General features: G+C 36.2%; 1 protein-coding gene across 1 annotated transcript; it reads right to left on the reverse strand.

Annotated features, from left to right (window-relative positions):
- Positions 1-7,925: 7,925 nt before the first annotated feature.
- Positions 7,926-18,377, reverse strand: dsc2l (desmocollin 2 like). Its single transcript, XM_032565233.1, has 16 exons — positions 18,143-18,377; positions 17,896-17,986; positions 17,543-17,751; positions 17,257-17,361; positions 16,375-16,530; positions 15,695-15,836; positions 15,455-15,609; positions 15,195-15,329; positions 14,505-14,690; positions 14,134-14,381; positions 13,831-13,973; positions 12,674-12,895; positions 11,835-12,056; positions 9,835-9,950; positions 9,409-9,723; positions 7,926-8,987 (listed from the first exon to the last, which is right to left on the reverse strand). The coding sequence occupies exons 1-16, from the start codon at positions 18,179-18,181 to the stop codon at positions 8,790-8,792; spliced, it is 2,682 nt and encodes an 893-aa protein (XP_032421124.1). The 5' UTR covers positions 18,182-18,377; the 3' UTR covers positions 7,926-8,789.
- Positions 18,378-20,206: the final 1,829 nt, after the last annotated feature.

Below are 20,206 nucleotides of genomic sequence, written 5' to 3' on the forward strand. Positions count from 1 at the left end.
TTAAGAAAGAAGATTCTGAACTGTGTTATTCATACACAGCAATTTGCAAAAATGTGAATTGCATTCAAGCTTTTTCATATTATGTCACATTCAAAAAACAAATTACAATGTGCTTTATTGGGATTTTATGTGACAGGCTAACATAAAGAAATTATGTCCATTACTGCAAAGTGAAAAGAAAATGACACATTGTTTTCAAAAAAGTGTAATTATAAGCATTCATCCACCATTACTCACACACCCCTAAGTAAAATCCATTGCCATCAGAAGTTGAATAATCAGCATTAAGAGTCCAGTTGTGTGTAGTTTAATCTAATAAGTAGAGGTGTTCTTTACAGATAAAAACTCTACATGCCCATCATAAAAACCTGGTGGTGGCAGCATCATGCTGTAGGGATGGTCTTATTCAGCAGGGATAGAAAACCTAGTCAGAGTTAGACTTAACGTTTAGACAGAGGTTAAAATGTCATCAGTATAATGGGCATTAACATACATCTCAAGCTACGATGAAATTGTTTAGGTAATTTTAGAATTTGTCAATGGTCTGAACTTGCATTGCACTTTCATAGACATCACCAAAATAGGTAGCTTTTTAACTTATTTCATTTCATCTTTTTCCATGTCCAGCAGTGTATCTCTTAGAATTGTTGTCGAAGTGCCAAGGAGAAGCCCAACAGACTGTGGCTGCATTCACACCAGTACTGTTTAGTCTGGTGTCTGTTTACCTAAAAAGTCCAGTTAGATGTGTATATTTAATGCCAAGTGGACCGGAGACAAACAAAGAAGCAGAGAATAGTATAGGGCCATTTGAATAAATACAACTAAAACAAATGCACAAGTCTTGGCCCAAGCAGGAGAAATGGATTGTGGTCTTTAGAGAACTCCAACAAGAAGGAAGTTGACATCAATGTCTTTCTCAGAGGTTATTGTATTGTTTCCATCAGTGCTTTCTGGTGCCGTGCCGCCATAGGCGAGGGGGTAAGGAAGTTTTTCAAAGGGTTTGGTTCATTTGACATAGTGCAATGTGAAAGCGAACTACACCAGCTGAAAATATAACAAATGTAGCCAATTGTTACAAATGGAGTAGCATCAGATTTTAGTGGTTGTTGAATTTTGCTTTGTCATTGGAAAAAGACAGAATCTGTAATAACTCAAGACGCCTAAGACTTTTTCCGGTTTTGTTGTGGCTATTCACATATCTTAACCCCCAGATGTATAAATCTAGTAGAAACATCCCCCAAAAGACTTCCGGCTATGGTTGCAGCCATAGAACTGAAAATAAATGTGTGCCACACTTTTCAGAGTTTTACTTTTAAAAATCTTTTGAAATCATGCATTGTTTTCCTCCAGTCTCACAATTCACTCAATCAATCAAGTTTATGTGTGTAGCATATTTATTGGAATACTTGTACTTGCCTGCAGCATGAAAAGATTTGAAAAAAGTTGCAAGCCGCTGCACCTGAAAACATCAAGAAACTAGAAAATATAAAGAATTTTCTCCTGGCACTCACAGACAAACTACTGAACTTATAGTGAGGAATGTAAGCCCCAGCTGGATGAACAGGAACTGCAAATTCATATATATATTTTTCTATGTCTTGCCGTTGCTCTCTGACCTCCAGTTTATTGCACTTCACAACCTCTGTTCAATAAAGACAAACACAAACGGATATCTCTACCACACACCTTAACAGGCTTTTGATGTAGGTCAGAGGTGCAACAACGCAGCTGAATGGCATCAGGAGCAGGAACCCTGAGTCATTCATTTGACACAGTAATGAGTGCAAGCGCTTTGTCCTTCACCCGACTGTTACTGTGGTGAACACTTGATGAGAAGGCATAAGTGTGATAAATCCATCCGTTCGGTCCTTCAATGGAATATTTTTCACTTGAAGAATAAGAAGAGAGCCATATTTATTGTAATTTCTGATGTAGTCTTTATATGTTTTGCTTTTTGTCTCGTGAATACATCACTTCACCATGATTCCTTATTTAATATGAACACACACGCACACACACCCACTTAAATCATTTATAAGCATTAGAAAATAAAACACTTTTCACAGGATTGGCAGTTATTGCAGCTTCAGTTTCATGGTACGTCTCTGCAGGCTTTGCACACCTGATATTTATTACAATTCATCCAATTCTTTCTGGCAGGTCCTGTCAAGTTTCATCAGATTATAAGTGAAGCATCTATGAAATGTCATCCTCAGGTCGCTCCTCAGATGGTATGTGGGATTTTAAATCTGAGCTTTTGGATAAGGCAGTGAGAATGTTTGTGACTCTTTCCCAAACCAAAATGTGCATGCTCTAGTTTACAAATATTATGGTACAAAGACCTCTCTATGTATTTGACTCCTACAGTTCAATTTTGGCTCCTGCAGAGTGTTAATGTTACTTACCATGATGTTTCCTCATAGCATGACGCTACTTCTCTCATGCATTGCTGTAAGAAAGGTATTAGTTTGATGAAAGCTGGTGACGTTTTACATATTAAATGTAGCTGTATGTGAACCTAAAACCTCCAAAAATCTTTGATGAGCTTTTTGCTCTAAAGAGCTTCCAAGTATCTACAGTCCTAAAGGGTGTGATTGTGCTGCTTTAAGATCATTTCTTCAAGAAATACAAAAGTTTTTAGTAGACTCTGCTTAACATCGTCTTTGTTTGGAAAATCCCAAACAGAAATTTGTGGACCAAAAAATATAGCTCATAGAGTAGAATAGAACTAAATAGAATAGAATAGAACATATATCAAGCTCCAAAATATGCATACTTATTAAAACAGTTCTTATCTCAAAAATTTCATGTCATTAACGGCAAAGACATTTACAAATCTTTACGAAGCTGTATGCCTTTTCATCAGATGTACAACTGCACAGTTATATTACAATGTTTATTATATAATTAGGCCTTTAAGTTTAAAGATATGTATTAATTTCCCTTCAATGAATAAAAACTGTGCTTATGTCTCATGCAACATATGAAAATCAATACGAAAATCATATTTGGTTCATGAGTAAGTATTCTGCAGTTAGCAAATATTGATTTAACCAGAAACAGGAATTCATTAAATACATTGTATGCCGTTTATAAGTTGATTCCTTTTGAGTTAGTATGTACATAAATGCTTGAGGGTTTGTGCCTAACAGACTTTTCTAATTAAAATGCAAGCATGCACTCTTCTATTGAGTGTGAATAATAATCAGCAAAGTAACAGGTAAGTTCTTGAATCGCTAATTTGAGAAAGGTTTGAGGGAGCAAAGCACACTGCCAAATGATTCCTCAGAAGAAACTATCAGAAAGCAAAGTGCTAATATGTAAGATTTGTTCAATTAAATATATAATTTCTCTTTCCTTACAGTCCTTTACTCATGTGATACTGTAGTTGTGAATAGAATAATGGCCCTTTAAGTCAGGACAACATGAACAACAGTACACAATGTCGCATATACACAAAAAAGATTAATGAAGTTGTCAAATTTGAGAATTAAATTGTTAAAACAGATTGAGATAAACGTGAGAAAGAAATAATTGATTCAAAGAGACATATACTCTAAAAGTAATGCACAGAAAATAATGCACAAAATTACCCACCAGAGATGTAATGCAAAATAATTTCACCAGAAATACTCATACCATGTTCAAGATAATGTCATTAAATTGCTTTTTCATTTAAATTACAGTGGCTTTTATAGTTCTCTCTGCATACTCTATCATTGTCACTATACAGAGCTGCCAGCACTTTTTTGGAGTGAGACTGAATTTTTCTCCCTGTGTCTCACTCTGCCCAAATAAATCTCACTCCAAATAAAGGAAGCAGATGCACTAAAATTCTGACTTTTTCCACTCTACTGTTTATTTTTGTGTGAAAAAAGTGATTTTAAGACTATTCGTTTTGGTCTTGTTGGTTGTCTTAAGAGATACATAGTTTTTTTTTCATACTACTTCAACAGGCTGTCCACCCTATGAGGATTTCTGGTGTTACAGACCAAATCCTCAACAATGGTCTCTGAAATTAAGCACTGACTATGTTACTTTTGGAATAGACCAAAATTTAACATGCCAAAATTAATTTGGCATGTTAGTATATATGTAAGTAAAAATAAAAAAAACCTTGTTACACCCAGATTGAAATATTTCAAGTGTTTATTTCTGTTTTGCCTTGTCTTCCGGCTAATAAAAAGCAGATGTTTAGCTTCATTGAAAAACGTAAATATTACATCGAACCAATGACAAAATCATAAACTATTTTGAAACAGAAAGGTATTATATAGGTTATTCACTTAAGACTTAAAAGGATATGAAATATGTCAATAAACCAAATTAATGCCTTGGTTATTAAACTTGATATTGGTGCTTTGGCAGCTGAGTCAGGTGCCAAGTCCTGGTAAAAACAATTTCCCATCTCCATAAAGCTCAGCAACAGAAGGGCAGTTTAAATGACAGTGTTTTTTATAGTTCTCTCTGCATAAACTATTATGATTAAGCTTCCATCAATAAGCTTTAAGCCATCAAAACACTGACTTTGGATTTTTAAAATACACACTTTATCAACAGCAGCAGTTGGCATGACTCCCCAAATTATGTCTTACTATCACAGTGGACCTCAAGTTGCTTTCCATACTTACTCCAGACACAAATAAAATGCTATGTTTATTTTTAATGATAAAAGAACTTTGGACACTTCTGCAATAAGTCTACTTTTTTCCACTTAGCCTAGTAATACAGTTCAGGAGTCCCTTTATACAATGAATTCAGCAGTTGTATTCCTTGTATTAGACACATCTGCCTGTGGTGGCTACTTAAAGTTGCAGTAGGCCTATGTAACTTTCATTAAACAAATATGTCAGGTAGCCATATTATGTAACTGCTTAAAGTTACAGTTACATACTGTAGCTTTAAACAATGACCACAGCTATAGTACACATATTGTGAATCTTTCTCACAGGCTTTTAACTTTTAACAGACTTTCTTTCACACTCGCCTCAAAGTTGGAATTATCCTTGTTGCTTGTAATTGTATTTCTTACCATACCTTTTCCTTCCACTCAATTTTGCTTCATTATTGACACAACATTCTACAAATGACCCCATTTTGTGGACTTTTAGCAGTCTACCCCATGGTTTTATAGATAATTATATTTTGTACAGAGTATTTCTGTATGCATTTTTTATTGGTCTTAGATAATATAAACTGAATTATTTCCACCTCCACTCCAGCCATGATGACTTCCCAGATGAAGCACATATAGTGGCAAGTTTGAGCTAGTCACACAAGAAAACATTACTAAATTAAACTTTTCGCATATGATAATCAGCTTACATGTGCAACTTTAAAGTATGCTGAAGCATCTTGTCACATCCTCTCCCTATAGATGTGCTGTTGTGATTTTCACACTTTAACTGAAGCTGTTTCAGGTGTTTGATTACACATGCGATAGACAGAAAAACATCTTCAGTGAAGCCAGCTACCTTCTAAAAATATTCCTCACAGCCACTGGCACATAGAACACTCAAGTGAGAGAGTAAGAGTGCCACCTAGTGCCTATTGCAGCAATTGCAGTATGGCAGTTATGTTTAAGGAAAGTGCAGATAAATCATACATGTAGGACGTTCAAACCTTTCTAGTTCCTTTCAGGAACTCTGTGCAGTAAGTTGAATAAGTTACCTTGTAATCAGACTCACAGTACGTGATTTAATCATTCAAACACCAGTCTAAATTCCATATGTACATGACCTGCTTTAGTCTCCCCAATTGGCACACATTGGGAAAAAAAATACTGTCATATGCGCTGTTAGGGACTAAAATATCCCCACACATGCCACTTAAAATGATAAATCTTGAAGTCAGAGTCATCAGGGGTTGTTGAGAAGTTTCTTTGCTCCATCAAGTTTTTGTTGTTGTTGTTGTTGTTGGCAGCTAAAAGCAGCGCCTCATATTGAACTCCCATGGAGCTGAGTGTCTTCAGACTCTCTGGTGAAGACTGAACACGCCCTATGCGGAGAGATTGTTTTCACAGTATGAAGAAAACTAATTACAAGCAATAAATTAATTTCACGCTCCTGCCTTGGAATTAATTGCATCTTTACAGAAGCAAGGGAAAGTGATGGCTCAAGCAGTCCCGATAAGAATGGACATACAAAGTGGTATATTGAATTATGTGGCTTATCAGTGTTATTGCTTTACTGTGTATAAAGTGGAAATGGATTTTGATAATCCATAAATAAACCATAGTTCAGGTATGTTTCAATTGTAATTACTAAGAACTTTTTGAAAGACTTACAGTGTTTATGCTGTTTCTTTCTTTATTTGCTTGTAAAAATGCGAGACAATAGAGAGCCTATCTGATGGTGAGAACTGCTTTGGTTGTGCTAAACTCTTTCCGCCCTCGTTCTCAGTTTGAACGAAAGTGAAAAATTTCACACTCTGCCAGAAAATACACGAAAATAAATTGCGCCAAATTAATTCTTCGTTCTCATGTCTCAATGCTGTCATCCCGTCATTCCCGTGAGTCAAGGGTTCATCAGAGGTGAACATCACTAACAGCTTAACATTTCTGATCCTTGCATATACAAAAGTTAAATGTAAGGGTGTGAATCATTGCAGCTAACAAAATGAGTAATAGCTTAAACTCCCGGATTTATCAGTGAAACAGAAATAATATCATGTGCATCTGAATCAAAAGGGCTTTGTCAGATATTTGGGTCAACTGCTCCTTTTTAACATTTTCTAGTTAAGTGAGTTTCCAAGATTTTCCTAATTAGCCCCTGTGGGATGGTTAACAAAAAACCCTTGATGATTACATCTCATTTACACCCTTACATAATAGAGAAATAGTTAGATATAAAATTTTATGCGTGTATATTTTTGCATTTAAACAAGGTTTTTGTGTTTAATCAACTCAAGAGATGTTTTTATTTCAAGATTAATGAATGTCCCACTTTTTCTTCTAGTTTCTTGTCAGCTTTGTCCATCTTTACACCATTACATGATTTATGATCTTTATAAATTACATTCTCAGCTTCACTTTGAAATGTGATTTATTACATGGACATGTTTTGCATGACATCAAGCATGAAGCAGTCAGTAACCTGTAATTTTCCTCAATTAAATTTCAACACCAGGTTGGCTGCGCTTGCATGAATGTTGCTCTGGGGTAGTTGCTCCTCACACACCCTTAGAAATGGCTCTACTGTGCGATTAAATACCCTTAGACCAGCTGTCTCTGAAGTACTCAAAGGGGCCCATCTGACATAAACAACCTTGTCACCTTGGAAACATTTACATCCCCTCTTTTTCCAATCTTGATGCTTCGTTTGAGCTTCAGCTGGTTGTTTTTCATGTCCAGATGCCTAAATGCATTGATAAAGATAAAGTCACTAGTGCTGCCCCAATTATCTATTTTGGGTTTGTAAATAAAGGATTTACAAATCAATAAGAATTAGATATCTATTCCAGAACTGTGGAATAATCATTAATTAGTATTTTACCATATTTTCTTAAAGTGGAGCACCTACTACTCATCATAGAAGCAACAAAAACCATTATTGTTACCAATATTGTTCCTGTTTTTCATGCTGTACTTTTTGTAGTGAGGAACCCAGTGGCAAAAGTACATGCAGAAGTTTTAATAATTCTAGTGCACAAACTTGATTTGCAAGGAACTATGTAAATATTGGCTTGTTGTCATGGGATTTGGCTGTATTGGAACACTGCCTCGCTCATAGAGCCACACCCAGTGAATCATTTACCAAAGCACACAAAACCTGAGCAAAGTGATCACCGGTTTCAGCACAGAGATTCTGTTCCACAACAGACTCTTGCAGAATAAGAATTACAAGTCAGAACATGGGGCTTTTTAGTGCTTTCTTCTTTTTTCCCCCCCCACTGTACTTTACAGAAACCACATTGATTATCTCTACTTCAGATCTTACTTGAATTTATTCTTTTCAGCTCATTTAAATCTAAACCAGACAACAAAACTAAAAAATGCTTGACAATAAATATTTGATCCCCTTCAAGCAAGCAGCTTTATGGATATCTTACTGAAGGGTCTGACCCTGCATATGTCTGAACAGTGGGAATCAGTTGACGGCAGTGTCACACCCCGCCCCTCCTGTTCACGCCCTTGCGTTGATTTTCGCAAACTCGTTGTCTCAGAATGTTGCAATAATCCCACTGACACTCAGCAGAAGCTACACCCAGACAACTGTAAACACATTCCTTTGCGGGTGGAATGTGCCTGCACACATAATTAGTGCATGAAACAAACAAGAAAAAATGAACAAGCTTGCAGTGGAAAATCACCAAAAGTCAAACAACAGAATCCCAAAGTCTGCACGTATTTAAAAAAAAATTGTTTTATACATAGAACACTGTGTGAAATGTCAGCCAAAAATAGAATAAAATACCTCAGAAACTATAGGTACAAAACTGACAATAAAAATGCATTTTTCTCTGTGAACACAAGATTAATAAAAGCTAAACAATCAAGTCATTATAAACAGATATTAAGCTTGAAATTATCTTCATATACATCTTAATTTGAACATAACCAAGGCTTTAGGAGGAAATTACCACAAAGGAAAGCGTCACATGGCTTGTCTGAAACTGACAACTGCTTTGTTTACAGTGCAAAAGACTTCTACCAAAAAAGAAAAAAAATCCAAAATGTCATAATGAAACACTAACATGATAAACATTCAGCACCATACCAAGCATTCATAACCCAGGCATCTAAATCTTGTACAACGAAAAGTAAACCTAAACCACTTCATTATCTTTTTTCATCTCTTTGTACAGACTTCTCCAAGAGTTTTGAACTTTGGCCCAAGTGTGTTCAAAAAGTCGAGATTTTCTTTGTCGCCTTGCTCACTGCAGCATCCCACAGAGCCATGGACGGACTCGTTCCCCTCGTAGTCATAGGAGTGCATAACATCACTGGCATAGCGTTCGTCCCTCTCTCTTCCCATGTGGGCCAGTTTCTGTAAGATCAAAGTAGCAGGGAGAGAGAGATAGTGTGTTACTGTGTGTGGACTAAACCTGGATGATAAGAGGTACCATATTACACAAAGTGATAAAACAAGACAACCCTCAGGATATGACTGGCAGTCTGATATTACAACCAACAAGCTGCAGAAACATTATTTTTTCACAGAAAAAATATTAAAGTTCACCGAGGAGACCAACACAGCTTACAGAACAAAATTATATTACAAATGGGAGTTTCTTTAGGTCCTACAGCAAACGCTAGATTTATTAAATTTTACAAAGTAAAAGCTTTCTGTTCAGCTTCAGTTTGTCTTTTGAAAAAAATTAGCTAATTTACACTCCTACATAAATTAAAAAAAAAAAAAATCAAAAACTGATTTTGCATATTTTTTTTTGTTTTTCCCCAAGTCTTACCTTTTTCAGATAAAGGTCGTGTGTCAGCCAAGTACGATATAGAGCATTGTCCTTAATGTATTGATCAGAATCCATGCCATTTCTTAGATGTTTACTCTCAACATGCTGACCGTACTGATCAAACTGGCTAGAGGACATATTATGAGTATTCATTGTATTAAGACCGAAGGATTGTTGGAATCCATTTTCATGCACACTATGGCCTCCAATTGTGCTTGTGCTTTTGTTTCCCTGCCATCCAGGGCTCATTAGAGTGCCCTTGACTGAACCTTTTACTGCCTGCTCAAATGAAGTGCTGGTAAAAGCCGAGGAATCCTGAAAAGCAAAGCAAAGCAAACCATGAGTTAATAAATCATGCAAAGCTAAACGAATAAATTAAGGTAGCAGTGGGTTTTCTAATCTCCAACATGGTGGCAAAAGGTTTACCACTTCATCGCCGGGGGCCTCTGTGTTCGATGGAAGGAGGATTCCACTACTGAATCCTTCATCGTCAAGTGGAACCTTCTCTGACTTTGTAGTGCAAGTAGAGAACATCAGTAAACCTGTAATGTTATAGAAAACAGAAGAAATCTTTAGATTGCTGGAAGGTTTAGCACTTGCCAGACACGTCAACTTTAGCTCTTTTAAGCTTAAGCATTTGATTTAGCAAATACTTGAAATGGTTCAAGTTATCTGAAGTGCTACAGAAAAACTGCTGCAATTACACCTGGAACATATCATTGCTATTGTTATTTTATTCTTTTGCACTTTCAAACTCAGTCTGTTTTTAAAAAGGCAGGTTCTGGCCACTGGAAGGCTCAGACACAATATGAATGTTTACAAATGAGAAAATAACTAGAGAGGCTACAGTTGGTTAGTAATGCTAAATATGCTAACAGTGCTGCTAATATAAGTTATTAAAATGTCCCCATGCTTTGTTTTTAACCTTGTTTCATCATGTAAACCTTTCCTATATTAAGCTGTTGATGAGAACTTTAAGTTTCTCAAAAACCCACAATTTGTAGGCTCTGCTCATAATTTATGAATTACCACAACATGCTAAATTAAATAGCTACAGTGTGATTTTGTTGTACACAAGGGCTGCTTCTCTAACCATTTTCAAATATTTACAGCATTGACAATAGCAGCATTTTTGAAACTACTGGTACATTCTGAAGTCCATTTTGCCACTCCTTGTCCCGACAAGGAGTGGCAAAATGGAGTTAGCAGCTCAGTATGTTGATATCAGCATAAAAGGTTGATTTATCAGAAGGTTTGTTCACTATTATTAATCACATAAATATAAGTATGATGAAAGAAATGTGCTCAAAAGCTATAGACAGTAGTAGCTTTTGCTTTTAGCAAACAGTGGCTGAGTGGTTTATTCACATTCACTTCTATGGTAACAGGTAAAACTATTCTAGATAAGAAAATATCTGATCTGCAAATATTTAAATGTGCTCTTTTCTCAGCCAAACATTCATGGAACCATGCTAAAAGTACATTAGTTAACACTAGGGGTGTTTGACATAAAATAAATAAATAAAATAATACACTGATATATATATATCTATATATATATATAGATATATAGATATAGATAATTTTTCTATATGTCATGACAATAATATTTAGTTTGCGACCTCATGTTAAACTAACATCACTAACAGAAGGCAAAGTAGGTTCAATGTTGTTTTGTAGGTGATTTATCATAGACTACATATCCACCTGTATCTTTCTGTTTTTTAGGAAAGTGTTAGTGTAAGGTGAGGGAAATACTCAATAACACAAGTTGCAATTTGTGAAATATTATCAGAGAAGGTTAGTTCATGTGCTTTTCAGATCTTGTAAATCTTTGACATTTATCCTAACGGACTCATGGCTAATCATGGCTAATCAGGCAGACTGAGAGATAGAATGCTGCAAAACGTATTGTGAATATACCACATATTTCTCTATGTGATGGATGGTCACAGAGTGTAGGAAGCACAGACGAGAAAGAAAAGAAGGAAACAAATATGCATGTATCGCAACTTATATTGTTGCAATATTTACCAATATTATTACTATTGCAAGATTTTCAAATATTATGCACCTCGAGACAGCCAGTAACTAAAACTTTTATAGGTGCCTCAACGAGAGAGTAAGAGAAGATACTTTTCCCCCATTTTTTACTTTTATGTGATCTCTTCAACGGCACAGTTTACTGAACACTTTCAAATTAATATGCTTAACATAGCTATATCAAGTTAAACCACTAGCTGCTAACCTCTCACAGATCTGTGCTTCGCAATATCAGGTAATTGATCTCTTACAGATATTAACTTTACGGAATCCCACACTAAATTTTAATGAACCATTCAACTACATCTTTCTTTGGATTTTTTATTATCACCACAGAGGAAGTCCGCACTGATCTAATAGTAACATAATAGTAAAGCACTCACAGAGCAGCAGGAGGAGGAACAGGGGCAGCAACAAGGTCAGGATACCCAGTGGCCCCAATTCGATAGAGCGACCTTTTTTTATGCATGCTCCGTTCATGCATTGGCAGATCCTTACTGTCGTAGTCTGAGTATCACCAATTCCCTGCAGATCTTTTACGATGAAGGAGACCTTGTAAAACCCTGGAGGAAGTTCTTTCCTTTGCATCAGCTGAGCCGCCGTTCCTTGAGAGGAAACAAAATTAAAAACAGACATTTTTTAGAAGCTTTTATATTGCCATAAATGTAAAAACAACCCCTCATCCCCCCTCATGGATTATGAATTTAACCCATGTGAAGCAATGTAAGAGCCATCTCTAGCTTCAATGTCTAACTTGGGAGTAGTAATAGTTTTTGAATGTTTTTAGAGCCAAAATGTCACATGCTTTCTGCCTTTTTATCTGTTTCTGGTGTATTTCAGAAACTACATCGCACATATTTTGAGTCATTCGTTTGGATAAAGACATTTCATACATGACTCTTGTTAATGAAAAACTCTTAAGCATAGGGAGTAAGAAAAAAACTGTTTCGATATGGACAAATCTTCAAAGTGTAACAAAGTGCAACTTCTATGCATAAAATAAATACTCAGGAACAACTTCGTTAAAAACCCTGCAAAATTCTGCCCTAACTAATTAGCAGACTTCCTTAAAATTAGTTTTTAACCTGATGAAACTTTGTCTACTACCGCATGAATATTTATGAATCCTTAGCAAATGTCCATATCAGTGCTATGTTGATGAGCACCCATACAGCCCAAACATCTGCTGTTCTGACTTAAAACACACAACGTTGGTACCAACCATTGTATGGAGACACATCCCAATTTCCATCGTGTTTTGCTGGCATGGAATAGCTGAAAGGGCTGGAAAATGGACTGAGGTCATTGTCTTGAGCCACAACCACCAGGGAATTCAGACTGCCATCCGGCTTTTTACACATCGTCAGTTTATTTGGGATTGTTGGCTTGTTGTCATTTTCATCCTCTATGACAAGGATTACTGTTCCTGTTCCTGATTTGGAGGCTGAAATTTGAAGGTATTCCATTAGTTATCAGATGGAAAAAAAAACATGAACATGTCTGCACAAACCCATAACGTCATGAGATTTCTTTTTCCCCCTATCTTTGTGATCCCAAGTGAAACCGATTACAACTTTCCCCATTAAAGAAGTACCAGTCAGATCTGGTAAGATCGTCTGAGTAATTCATCAGGAATATAGAAACTATTCAACAGATGTTTTCAGGTCAAACAAAGACAGTATGTTCAGACAAGTAGAAAGGTGTGGCTTTCATCATAAACAGCATTTATCGGATGCGGATCAGTCATCAAAACGGAGTTAGAAGGAAGAAGGAAGAACAACCTGTACAACATGAGTATAACAAGCTTTCTTCAAAAACACAAAATCTTTGTGTGTTTTGGCAAACATCCATCATTAATTCTTCCACACACTAATTATAGTGACTTCAGTAGGGATTCTTTTCTAATCTGTTTTAAGGAATAAAATGTTTTTGTTTGTTTTTGTTTTTTGGGGGGTGGAGTTCAAATATATACTTTAAAAATAAAAAGAGGCTTCACATTTTGTAACTTTCCAGTACAGAATTAAAAAAGAATAAATAAACACACAAATTCTGACTTTTTGGCCCTTTCTCTGGTCATAGTTGTTCCAGACTTTCCTATTCAAATCTTCTCTGTTAACCATGATCCAGCCATTATCCTCTGGATATTCTTTGGATAATGGCTGGAGTAGCACACTAGAGTCCAAATAAGTGGCACACAATTAAACGGTTTTTGCATTGTCTCTGTATACCATCCATGAAAGGACTAAGAAACAGATGAAGGCTTTGATTGCTTCCTTAGTTAAATACTGGTGTTTTGACATAGTAAAAAAAACAACAACAACATAGAAACAGATTTTTCCTCACACTGCTTTCTACATGGTGAACAATGCAACAACTTACTGGCATCAACAGCCTTTACAGTGATGTTGTAAATTCCATCCTGGACAAGAGGGGACTCTCTGTCAATGGTGTTCGTAACTGTCAGCTCTCCAGTATTGCTGTTCACTCCAACCCATGATCCTGGATCAGACACCTTGTAATACCTGGAAAATAATACAGAGCATGCGTCACTGGTCCACATATTTAAGAAAGGTCTGAATTCTGTTGTTCAAGAGACCAACATTTTAAGGAACCCTTATACATTTGCTGTATTCATGTCAATCCGCTTAAACCTTATTTAAAATAATTAATAAAAATTATTACAATATGCCATCGCTGCTCTTGGTCTCCGGATCAGTAGCTTTGTATGTCCCAATCACTGTGCCATTTGGTATGTTCTCTTTGACAGTGTAGCGAACAGTAGGAGGAAGGAATTCTGGGCCTTCATCAATGTCGGTGACAGCAACCTCCACAGGGATGGACATCCAGTTGGTACTGGCTCCAACTAGCTTTTCTTGATTCTGGGCCGAAATCTCAAGCATTACATTCTTGGTCTTCTCATAATCTAAGGGCTGGAAAATGGAGAGAGGCATAAGAAGAAAATAAAAAGCTAGAAATAAAAATTGATTTCCTGTGAAAAATATGAGTAAATTGTATAAGTACTAAGAAATTCATAAGTTTGACATCAAACTCACCTTTGTAACATAAAGAAGCCCATCATTTGTTTTGGGATCAGTGTCAATCCTGAAGTTTCCATTTTCATTTCCTTTCGTGATGACAAATTTGGAAATCCAGTTGGGTGTGTTTATTAAATCTTTGTCTTTCACGGGAATTCTCAGGAGAAGTTTTTCACCCTCGTTCTCTGGAACTGTAGTTTTATACTGCAGAAAGAAAAAAAATACATATGTTTTATTTGAATTAGACATGAGCTGGCTACTGGCAGTTAGGTAAAGAAAGGTTTTCAAAAAATACATGAGGCTACCACAACAACTATTTTCTATCATGCACACTGCGTGGCAGGGGACAATAGTATGGCATGGATACTTTGTCCTTGCATACAAAACAAAAGTATTGTTTTGTATGCAAATACGGCAAATATGGCTGTTCAGCAGGGGTTCATCCATTATATTTGATTAGAATTTTATATATTAGAGCATCAAACATTATAATTGCAATTTGTTTATATTTTAGTAGTAGTATGAGTAATCCTTTTTCTGTTTCAAATACAATCCAGCAGCAGATTTTTGTCTTAAAGTTGTTGTTTTTTTTTGTGCAACATTAAATTGTGATGTTTTCACTCAACATTATCATGTTTTGAAAATAATAATTCATTCAATTATTTATCTATTACTAATATTATGTTTATTTAGGTTCTAAGCACTTACTGAACTTTGGGTGAAAGTTGGTGGGTTGTCGTTGATGTCTTTCAAGGTGATTGTTGCGGTAGCAGTGTTAGAAAGACCCATTGGTGCACCCTTCAAATCTCTGATCTCTATAGTAACCAAATGCGTATCTGTTGTCTTAAAATAAAACATAACAAAAAGAGAAAAAAAAGTCAAGTGGTGAAATAGGAGATGGATTTAAGCTAGCATGTTCAATTTAAAGAAACAAAATCAAACAACTTCAATGCGATGGCAGGGCTCACCTCTCGGTCCAGCTTCTTAGAGATTGTGGTGATAACACCGGTTTCTGCGTTGATGGCAAAAAAATCCAACCCATTAATGAGCTTGTATTTGATCCTCACATGGTCTGTTTCGGGATCATCTTTGTCTGTGGCATTCACTTTCCCCACCACCTCAGCTATGGTGGATAACATGGTTAGTCAGAGGATGTTTACAGAGCGGGTTTCATATGTCATGACCATTGGATGTTTGCGTCTCCTTACCTAAGGTTTGCTCAAGCACAGAAAACTCAAGCTTGCCTTGGAACATTGGAGCATTATCATTTACATCGTCCACTTTTACTACAATGTCCAAAGGCGAATCTCTTGGCTCATGGGATACTTTGTCCAAAGCATTAATAATTAGCTGTAAACATACACATATTTCAGCACGATCAAATATTAATACGCCAAAAAGAACTGATAGCTGAACTAATATTTACCATCAAAATAGTAAACAAAAATGCCTTAAACCAAAAAAGGTACACAGAGAAGAATAAAGGTTGAAATTTAAGACACTGTATTTTTACTGTATATCTGTTTATGGCTTAATAGAGAATGTTTTCTTATATAATATTAGAAATACATAAGACTACTCCAATTTGAGACTTTTAAGTGTCTATGAAACTTCTAAGTGTATTTTTGTGCAATTCACTCATGTTCAACTGTTACATTATCATTTTTCAGAAATCAGAAAAACAAGCTCATTTGATTTTTTATGTTGCATTGTACAAATGTATTTAATTTGAAATGAACTAATAAATGAATCACTGAAATAATAAAAAAAATTAATTACTAGTTTTAGTAAAATAAATGAATTTCAGAGATAGAATATAAAATTAAGTAAATAAGGCAGGTTGAGATCAAATGAAAAAGGTGAGAAGTGGACTATCTACAAAACCTACTGTATACTGTGCAATCATTTCTCGGTCCAATGTTCTGTGCACTTTCAGAGCCCCACTAGCACTGTCAAGGCTAAAAATGCCGGCTGGGTCCAGGTTCACACCAGGTCCTTCAATGGTGTAGTACACATTGTGATTGGCTTCTGAATCTGAAACAATCTATAATAGAGAAAAGAAATTAAATATCTTGAAATAACATCAACTTTACAAGCAATTGATTGTGAAAATAGCACTGCATACAAGAACTGCACAATATTAGAAAAATATGAGATTGTTAAATTTTATAATGATTGACCCACATTTTCATGCTCCATCTTTCTGTATCGCTTATCCTCAGAAAAATATTAGAATTATAGAATTTTCAGTGATAATATGGTTTTACTGATTTTTGCAGTTGATTCGATGGCAATGTCAATAAATTCTGAACCTATGTTTCAAAATCTGACCGAATTTAATCATTGTGTACTGTTTAGCAACAAAGCTACATTTCTGAATGCAAGCTGAAGCTTGTTTCCTAATAGCTGCATTTTATATTTAAAATATTATTTGTTGTTTGTTGGACTGTTTGCTATTACAAATGCACAGCCAAAAAGCTTGTGATAATTGTCTAAATGTCTTTTTTAACTTTATTGCATTATAAGTCCATATGGAGGACAAAACCATCCAAATTTGTTTCCCAGTGGGATACTTTTTGCCCCTGGAATTATGTTGTGTGGTCATTGAACAGCAGCTACAGTATTATAGTAATTTTTCTAAGGTGTTGTATAGTATTTCTTTTAATATTTCGTCCTCTCCTGTATTCCCCTATACTTACCTTCCTCTGTCCCTCCCTGTCAACTTTGTGCCCTAGCCATAGTACAGAATATATATATACATTGAACATACCGTTTCCAAGAATTTCGGGAAAGGCCCTATGTCATTCTCCAGTATGTTGATGGGGGGAGGACTCCAGCGTCTTTTTGTGCGCTTCAAAATTACTTGGCCATTTTCCTGTAATGTAAATAAATTATTATTATTATTAATGACAATTAATAATATTATTAATAATATTATTAATTATATATATATATATATATATATATATATATATATATATATATATATATATATATATATATATATATATATATACTTTTTTTTTTTTTTAGTAAAGCATTTGCAACTTTCTTACATTTGTTTCCTGCTTTGTACTGCAGACAAGGTGAACTTCCATCTCACTTTCCGGCCCAGTATTGTCCTGAGCCCTCACAGAAAATGTCCGCCCTCTGGTTGCCACAGAGACAGGACTTAGTGCTACTATTACCCCATTGCTTTGTATCGTAAAGCTAGGGTCCTCCACGGTTAAACGAAGTGTCTTGGGGTCACAGCCAACAGCTTCAACTAAAAAATAAATAAATAAATAAATGTATAATATGTCGAAAGAGAAGAAAGTCTCTCTCTCTCTCTTTTCAAAAAACTAAGCCAGATCAATCCATTATATAAAGCATAATACGTAGTTATTATAGACAGACTGTATAGAGGTACCTTTTGTGATCTGGTATCCAACTGGAATGTTTTGTGGCGAAACGACGTAGAGAGAGTCAGGAATATAACATGACTCCACACAGGAAAGGAGCTGAGAAGGAAAACAAGTCGATCTTTAAAGCTTCAGCAGTCGCTTTAAACTAAGTCGGGTTATCCACACTTATTCATGCTTAGCTTTTCAGAAAACAATGTTGACAAGCACTTAAATTAAGTAACGGTATGAATAAAATACTCTTAAAAGACTCACCAGCAGCGACAAGACAGGGTAAATGAGAACCTTTGTCATTTTAGAGTACAGGCAGTCGGACTTTGTCCCGGAGCGACTCAAGGAAAGTCCACCTGGAGTTGCTCTCTTGCTCAAATAATGACAGATGTTCTTAGATCTCGCTATTAGTTGATTTGTCACCCGTCCCTTTCTCCGATTTGTTTCAATGTGCGTGGGCGGACCGCTTTGTTCTGCTCCGTTCCAGCCTCTAATGGCACACACTCGAGACAGTCACACCTAGCGGGACACGCCCTGAACGGAACGATATCTCAGAGGAGCACCTTAGGGTGGTGTATTATTGAGTCCAGGGTAGGGCATAGCTCCTTTTTGCAACTAACTTATGTCGTGGCATTTTTTTTTTTTTGCATTTATTTCTTGCCAGCAGGGGGAAACATTGTCCAAGTTTTGAATGGACTGAAGCCCCTTTCTGCAACTAAAACTCACTAAAACTCTCAATGTTATAATGAAGTTCAACAGGTGATTTTTGAAGTCAGATATCTACACTAAAGAATTTTGATATTTGATTAATTATATTAACTTTCAAGGGAGGGTATATTAAACGTGTAAATAGCTGTGTTCCTCTCACAAACCACAGAAAATCCAAGTTTATTCGACTTTAAAAGACCTCTCCCTGGTATGTACACAGCTTGACCCCTACTGACTCCTCCTCCTCTGCAGGCTCACTCAAACTTTCTGGCAAGAGGGATCAGTGCTGGGCTCCTTATTTAACACCACAGGAATGTGAGGTTGAATGGAATCTGTCATGAGGGAGGATGTTTTCCCACCACAAAACGCTCACTATCACTGTAAACTATAGATAAAACTAAGGGGCCAGTCGCAATTATATGAAGAGAAAATCCCCAGGGAATCTAGCATATGGGGTAGAGCTTGTTTAGAAATGCATGGGCAGTTGAGGAGGTGGGGGGCTAGAACAGGAAAGGTGAGAAAAATGTCAGGAAGACAGCCTTCTGTGGGTCATGGGTGTGGACATAATGAAAGGAGAAGTAGCTGCGAGTCTGGTGAAAACGCAAAAAACTCTGAGCAAATTATCTTTTCTGTACTTTGTCACAGGCTAAAATAAAAGTTTTTTACTATTCTTAGTTTTCTTCTTGTTTAGAAAGTGAGCAATATTCTGTTTGTGTGTCTTTCAGTTCTTTTTCTTGTAGCTGAACCACTCATGGAGGGATACAAAACACCAACAAAAGAAAAGTTAAAGCACGTTTCTTTTAAATTGTTTAGGTATCCCAACTTTTGTTGACTTTGAAGAAAGTGAGCAGTGAGTCAGTTGTCTGGGCAAACACAACATGACTAAATGGTTTTGACTAACACACCTGGCCAGGAATTGTTCTTGCTGTTTCGGTGTGTGTCAGCGCTTGCATCACACTATTTTCACTGACACGTTGGTATGACAGCAGGCAGTGTGACACTAAAAGCTTGAAGGCAGACTGTTCTCAACTCCCTCTATTCTGAACAATAATTAATATGATGTCAGATGTCTCTGACGATGACATCTGACATGTTCCTTTTTCCTGGATATACGCCCAGAGAAGAACACCACCCTATACTCCTTGTTCTGGGTTATTTGCTTTGAGGCTATTGTGATACATGTGAGCTAAGGTTTGCCAGAGAACATTGTGTAGACCAAGTAACAGACAGGTCTGGGTTGAAGGTGTGTCGAAGTTTACTGTTTGATTGGGCTATAAAACAGTATTCCAAACTTTGAAAATGAAAAGAGTATTGATCAACTGCAAATGTTCACAGATATGGCTGTCCATTACAAATCTATCCTTTACTGAAGAGTGTCAAGAAAACCCCATCTTGTCAGAATAGACAAAAGCAGAACTTGTTGGGATACATGCTAATATGATAACAGTGAAGGAAACGTTAACTCTGTGCATAGCCCTGAACATACTACTGTCACTTTGATGGCAGAATTATGATATGGTTGTAACTAATGTGAAGATGGATAGAGTGAAATACAATACAGGCAGAAAATATTTCAGTGGCTGCAAAAGTGAAAGAGGTTTCCTTTTCAGCAGGGTAAAA

The sequence above is a fragment of the Xiphophorus hellerii genome, chromosome 6 (assembly GCF_003331165.1).
Source record: "Xiphophorus hellerii strain 12219 chromosome 6, Xiphophorus_hellerii-4.1, whole genome shotgun sequence".
NCBI lineage: Eukaryota > Metazoa > Chordata > Actinopteri > Cyprinodontiformes > Poeciliidae > Xiphophorus > Xiphophorus hellerii.

What these genes read in the sequence shown, in the direction of transcription:
- dsc2l (XM_032565233.1), bottom strand. Translation starts at nt 18,181, where the DNA reads ATGACAAAGGTTCTCATTTACCCTGTCTTGTCGCTGCTG. An exon ending in CTAAGAAGCTGGACCGAGAG is followed by an intron (nt 15,330 to 15,454) that starts GTGAGCCCTGCC and finishes TTTTATTTTAAG; the next exon opens with ACAACAGATACGCATTTGGT. An exon ending in ACGACCTTTATCTGAAAAAG is followed by an intron (nt 8,988 to 9,408) that starts GTAAGACTTGGG and finishes TTGATCTTACAG; the next exon opens with AAACTGGCCCACATGGGAAG.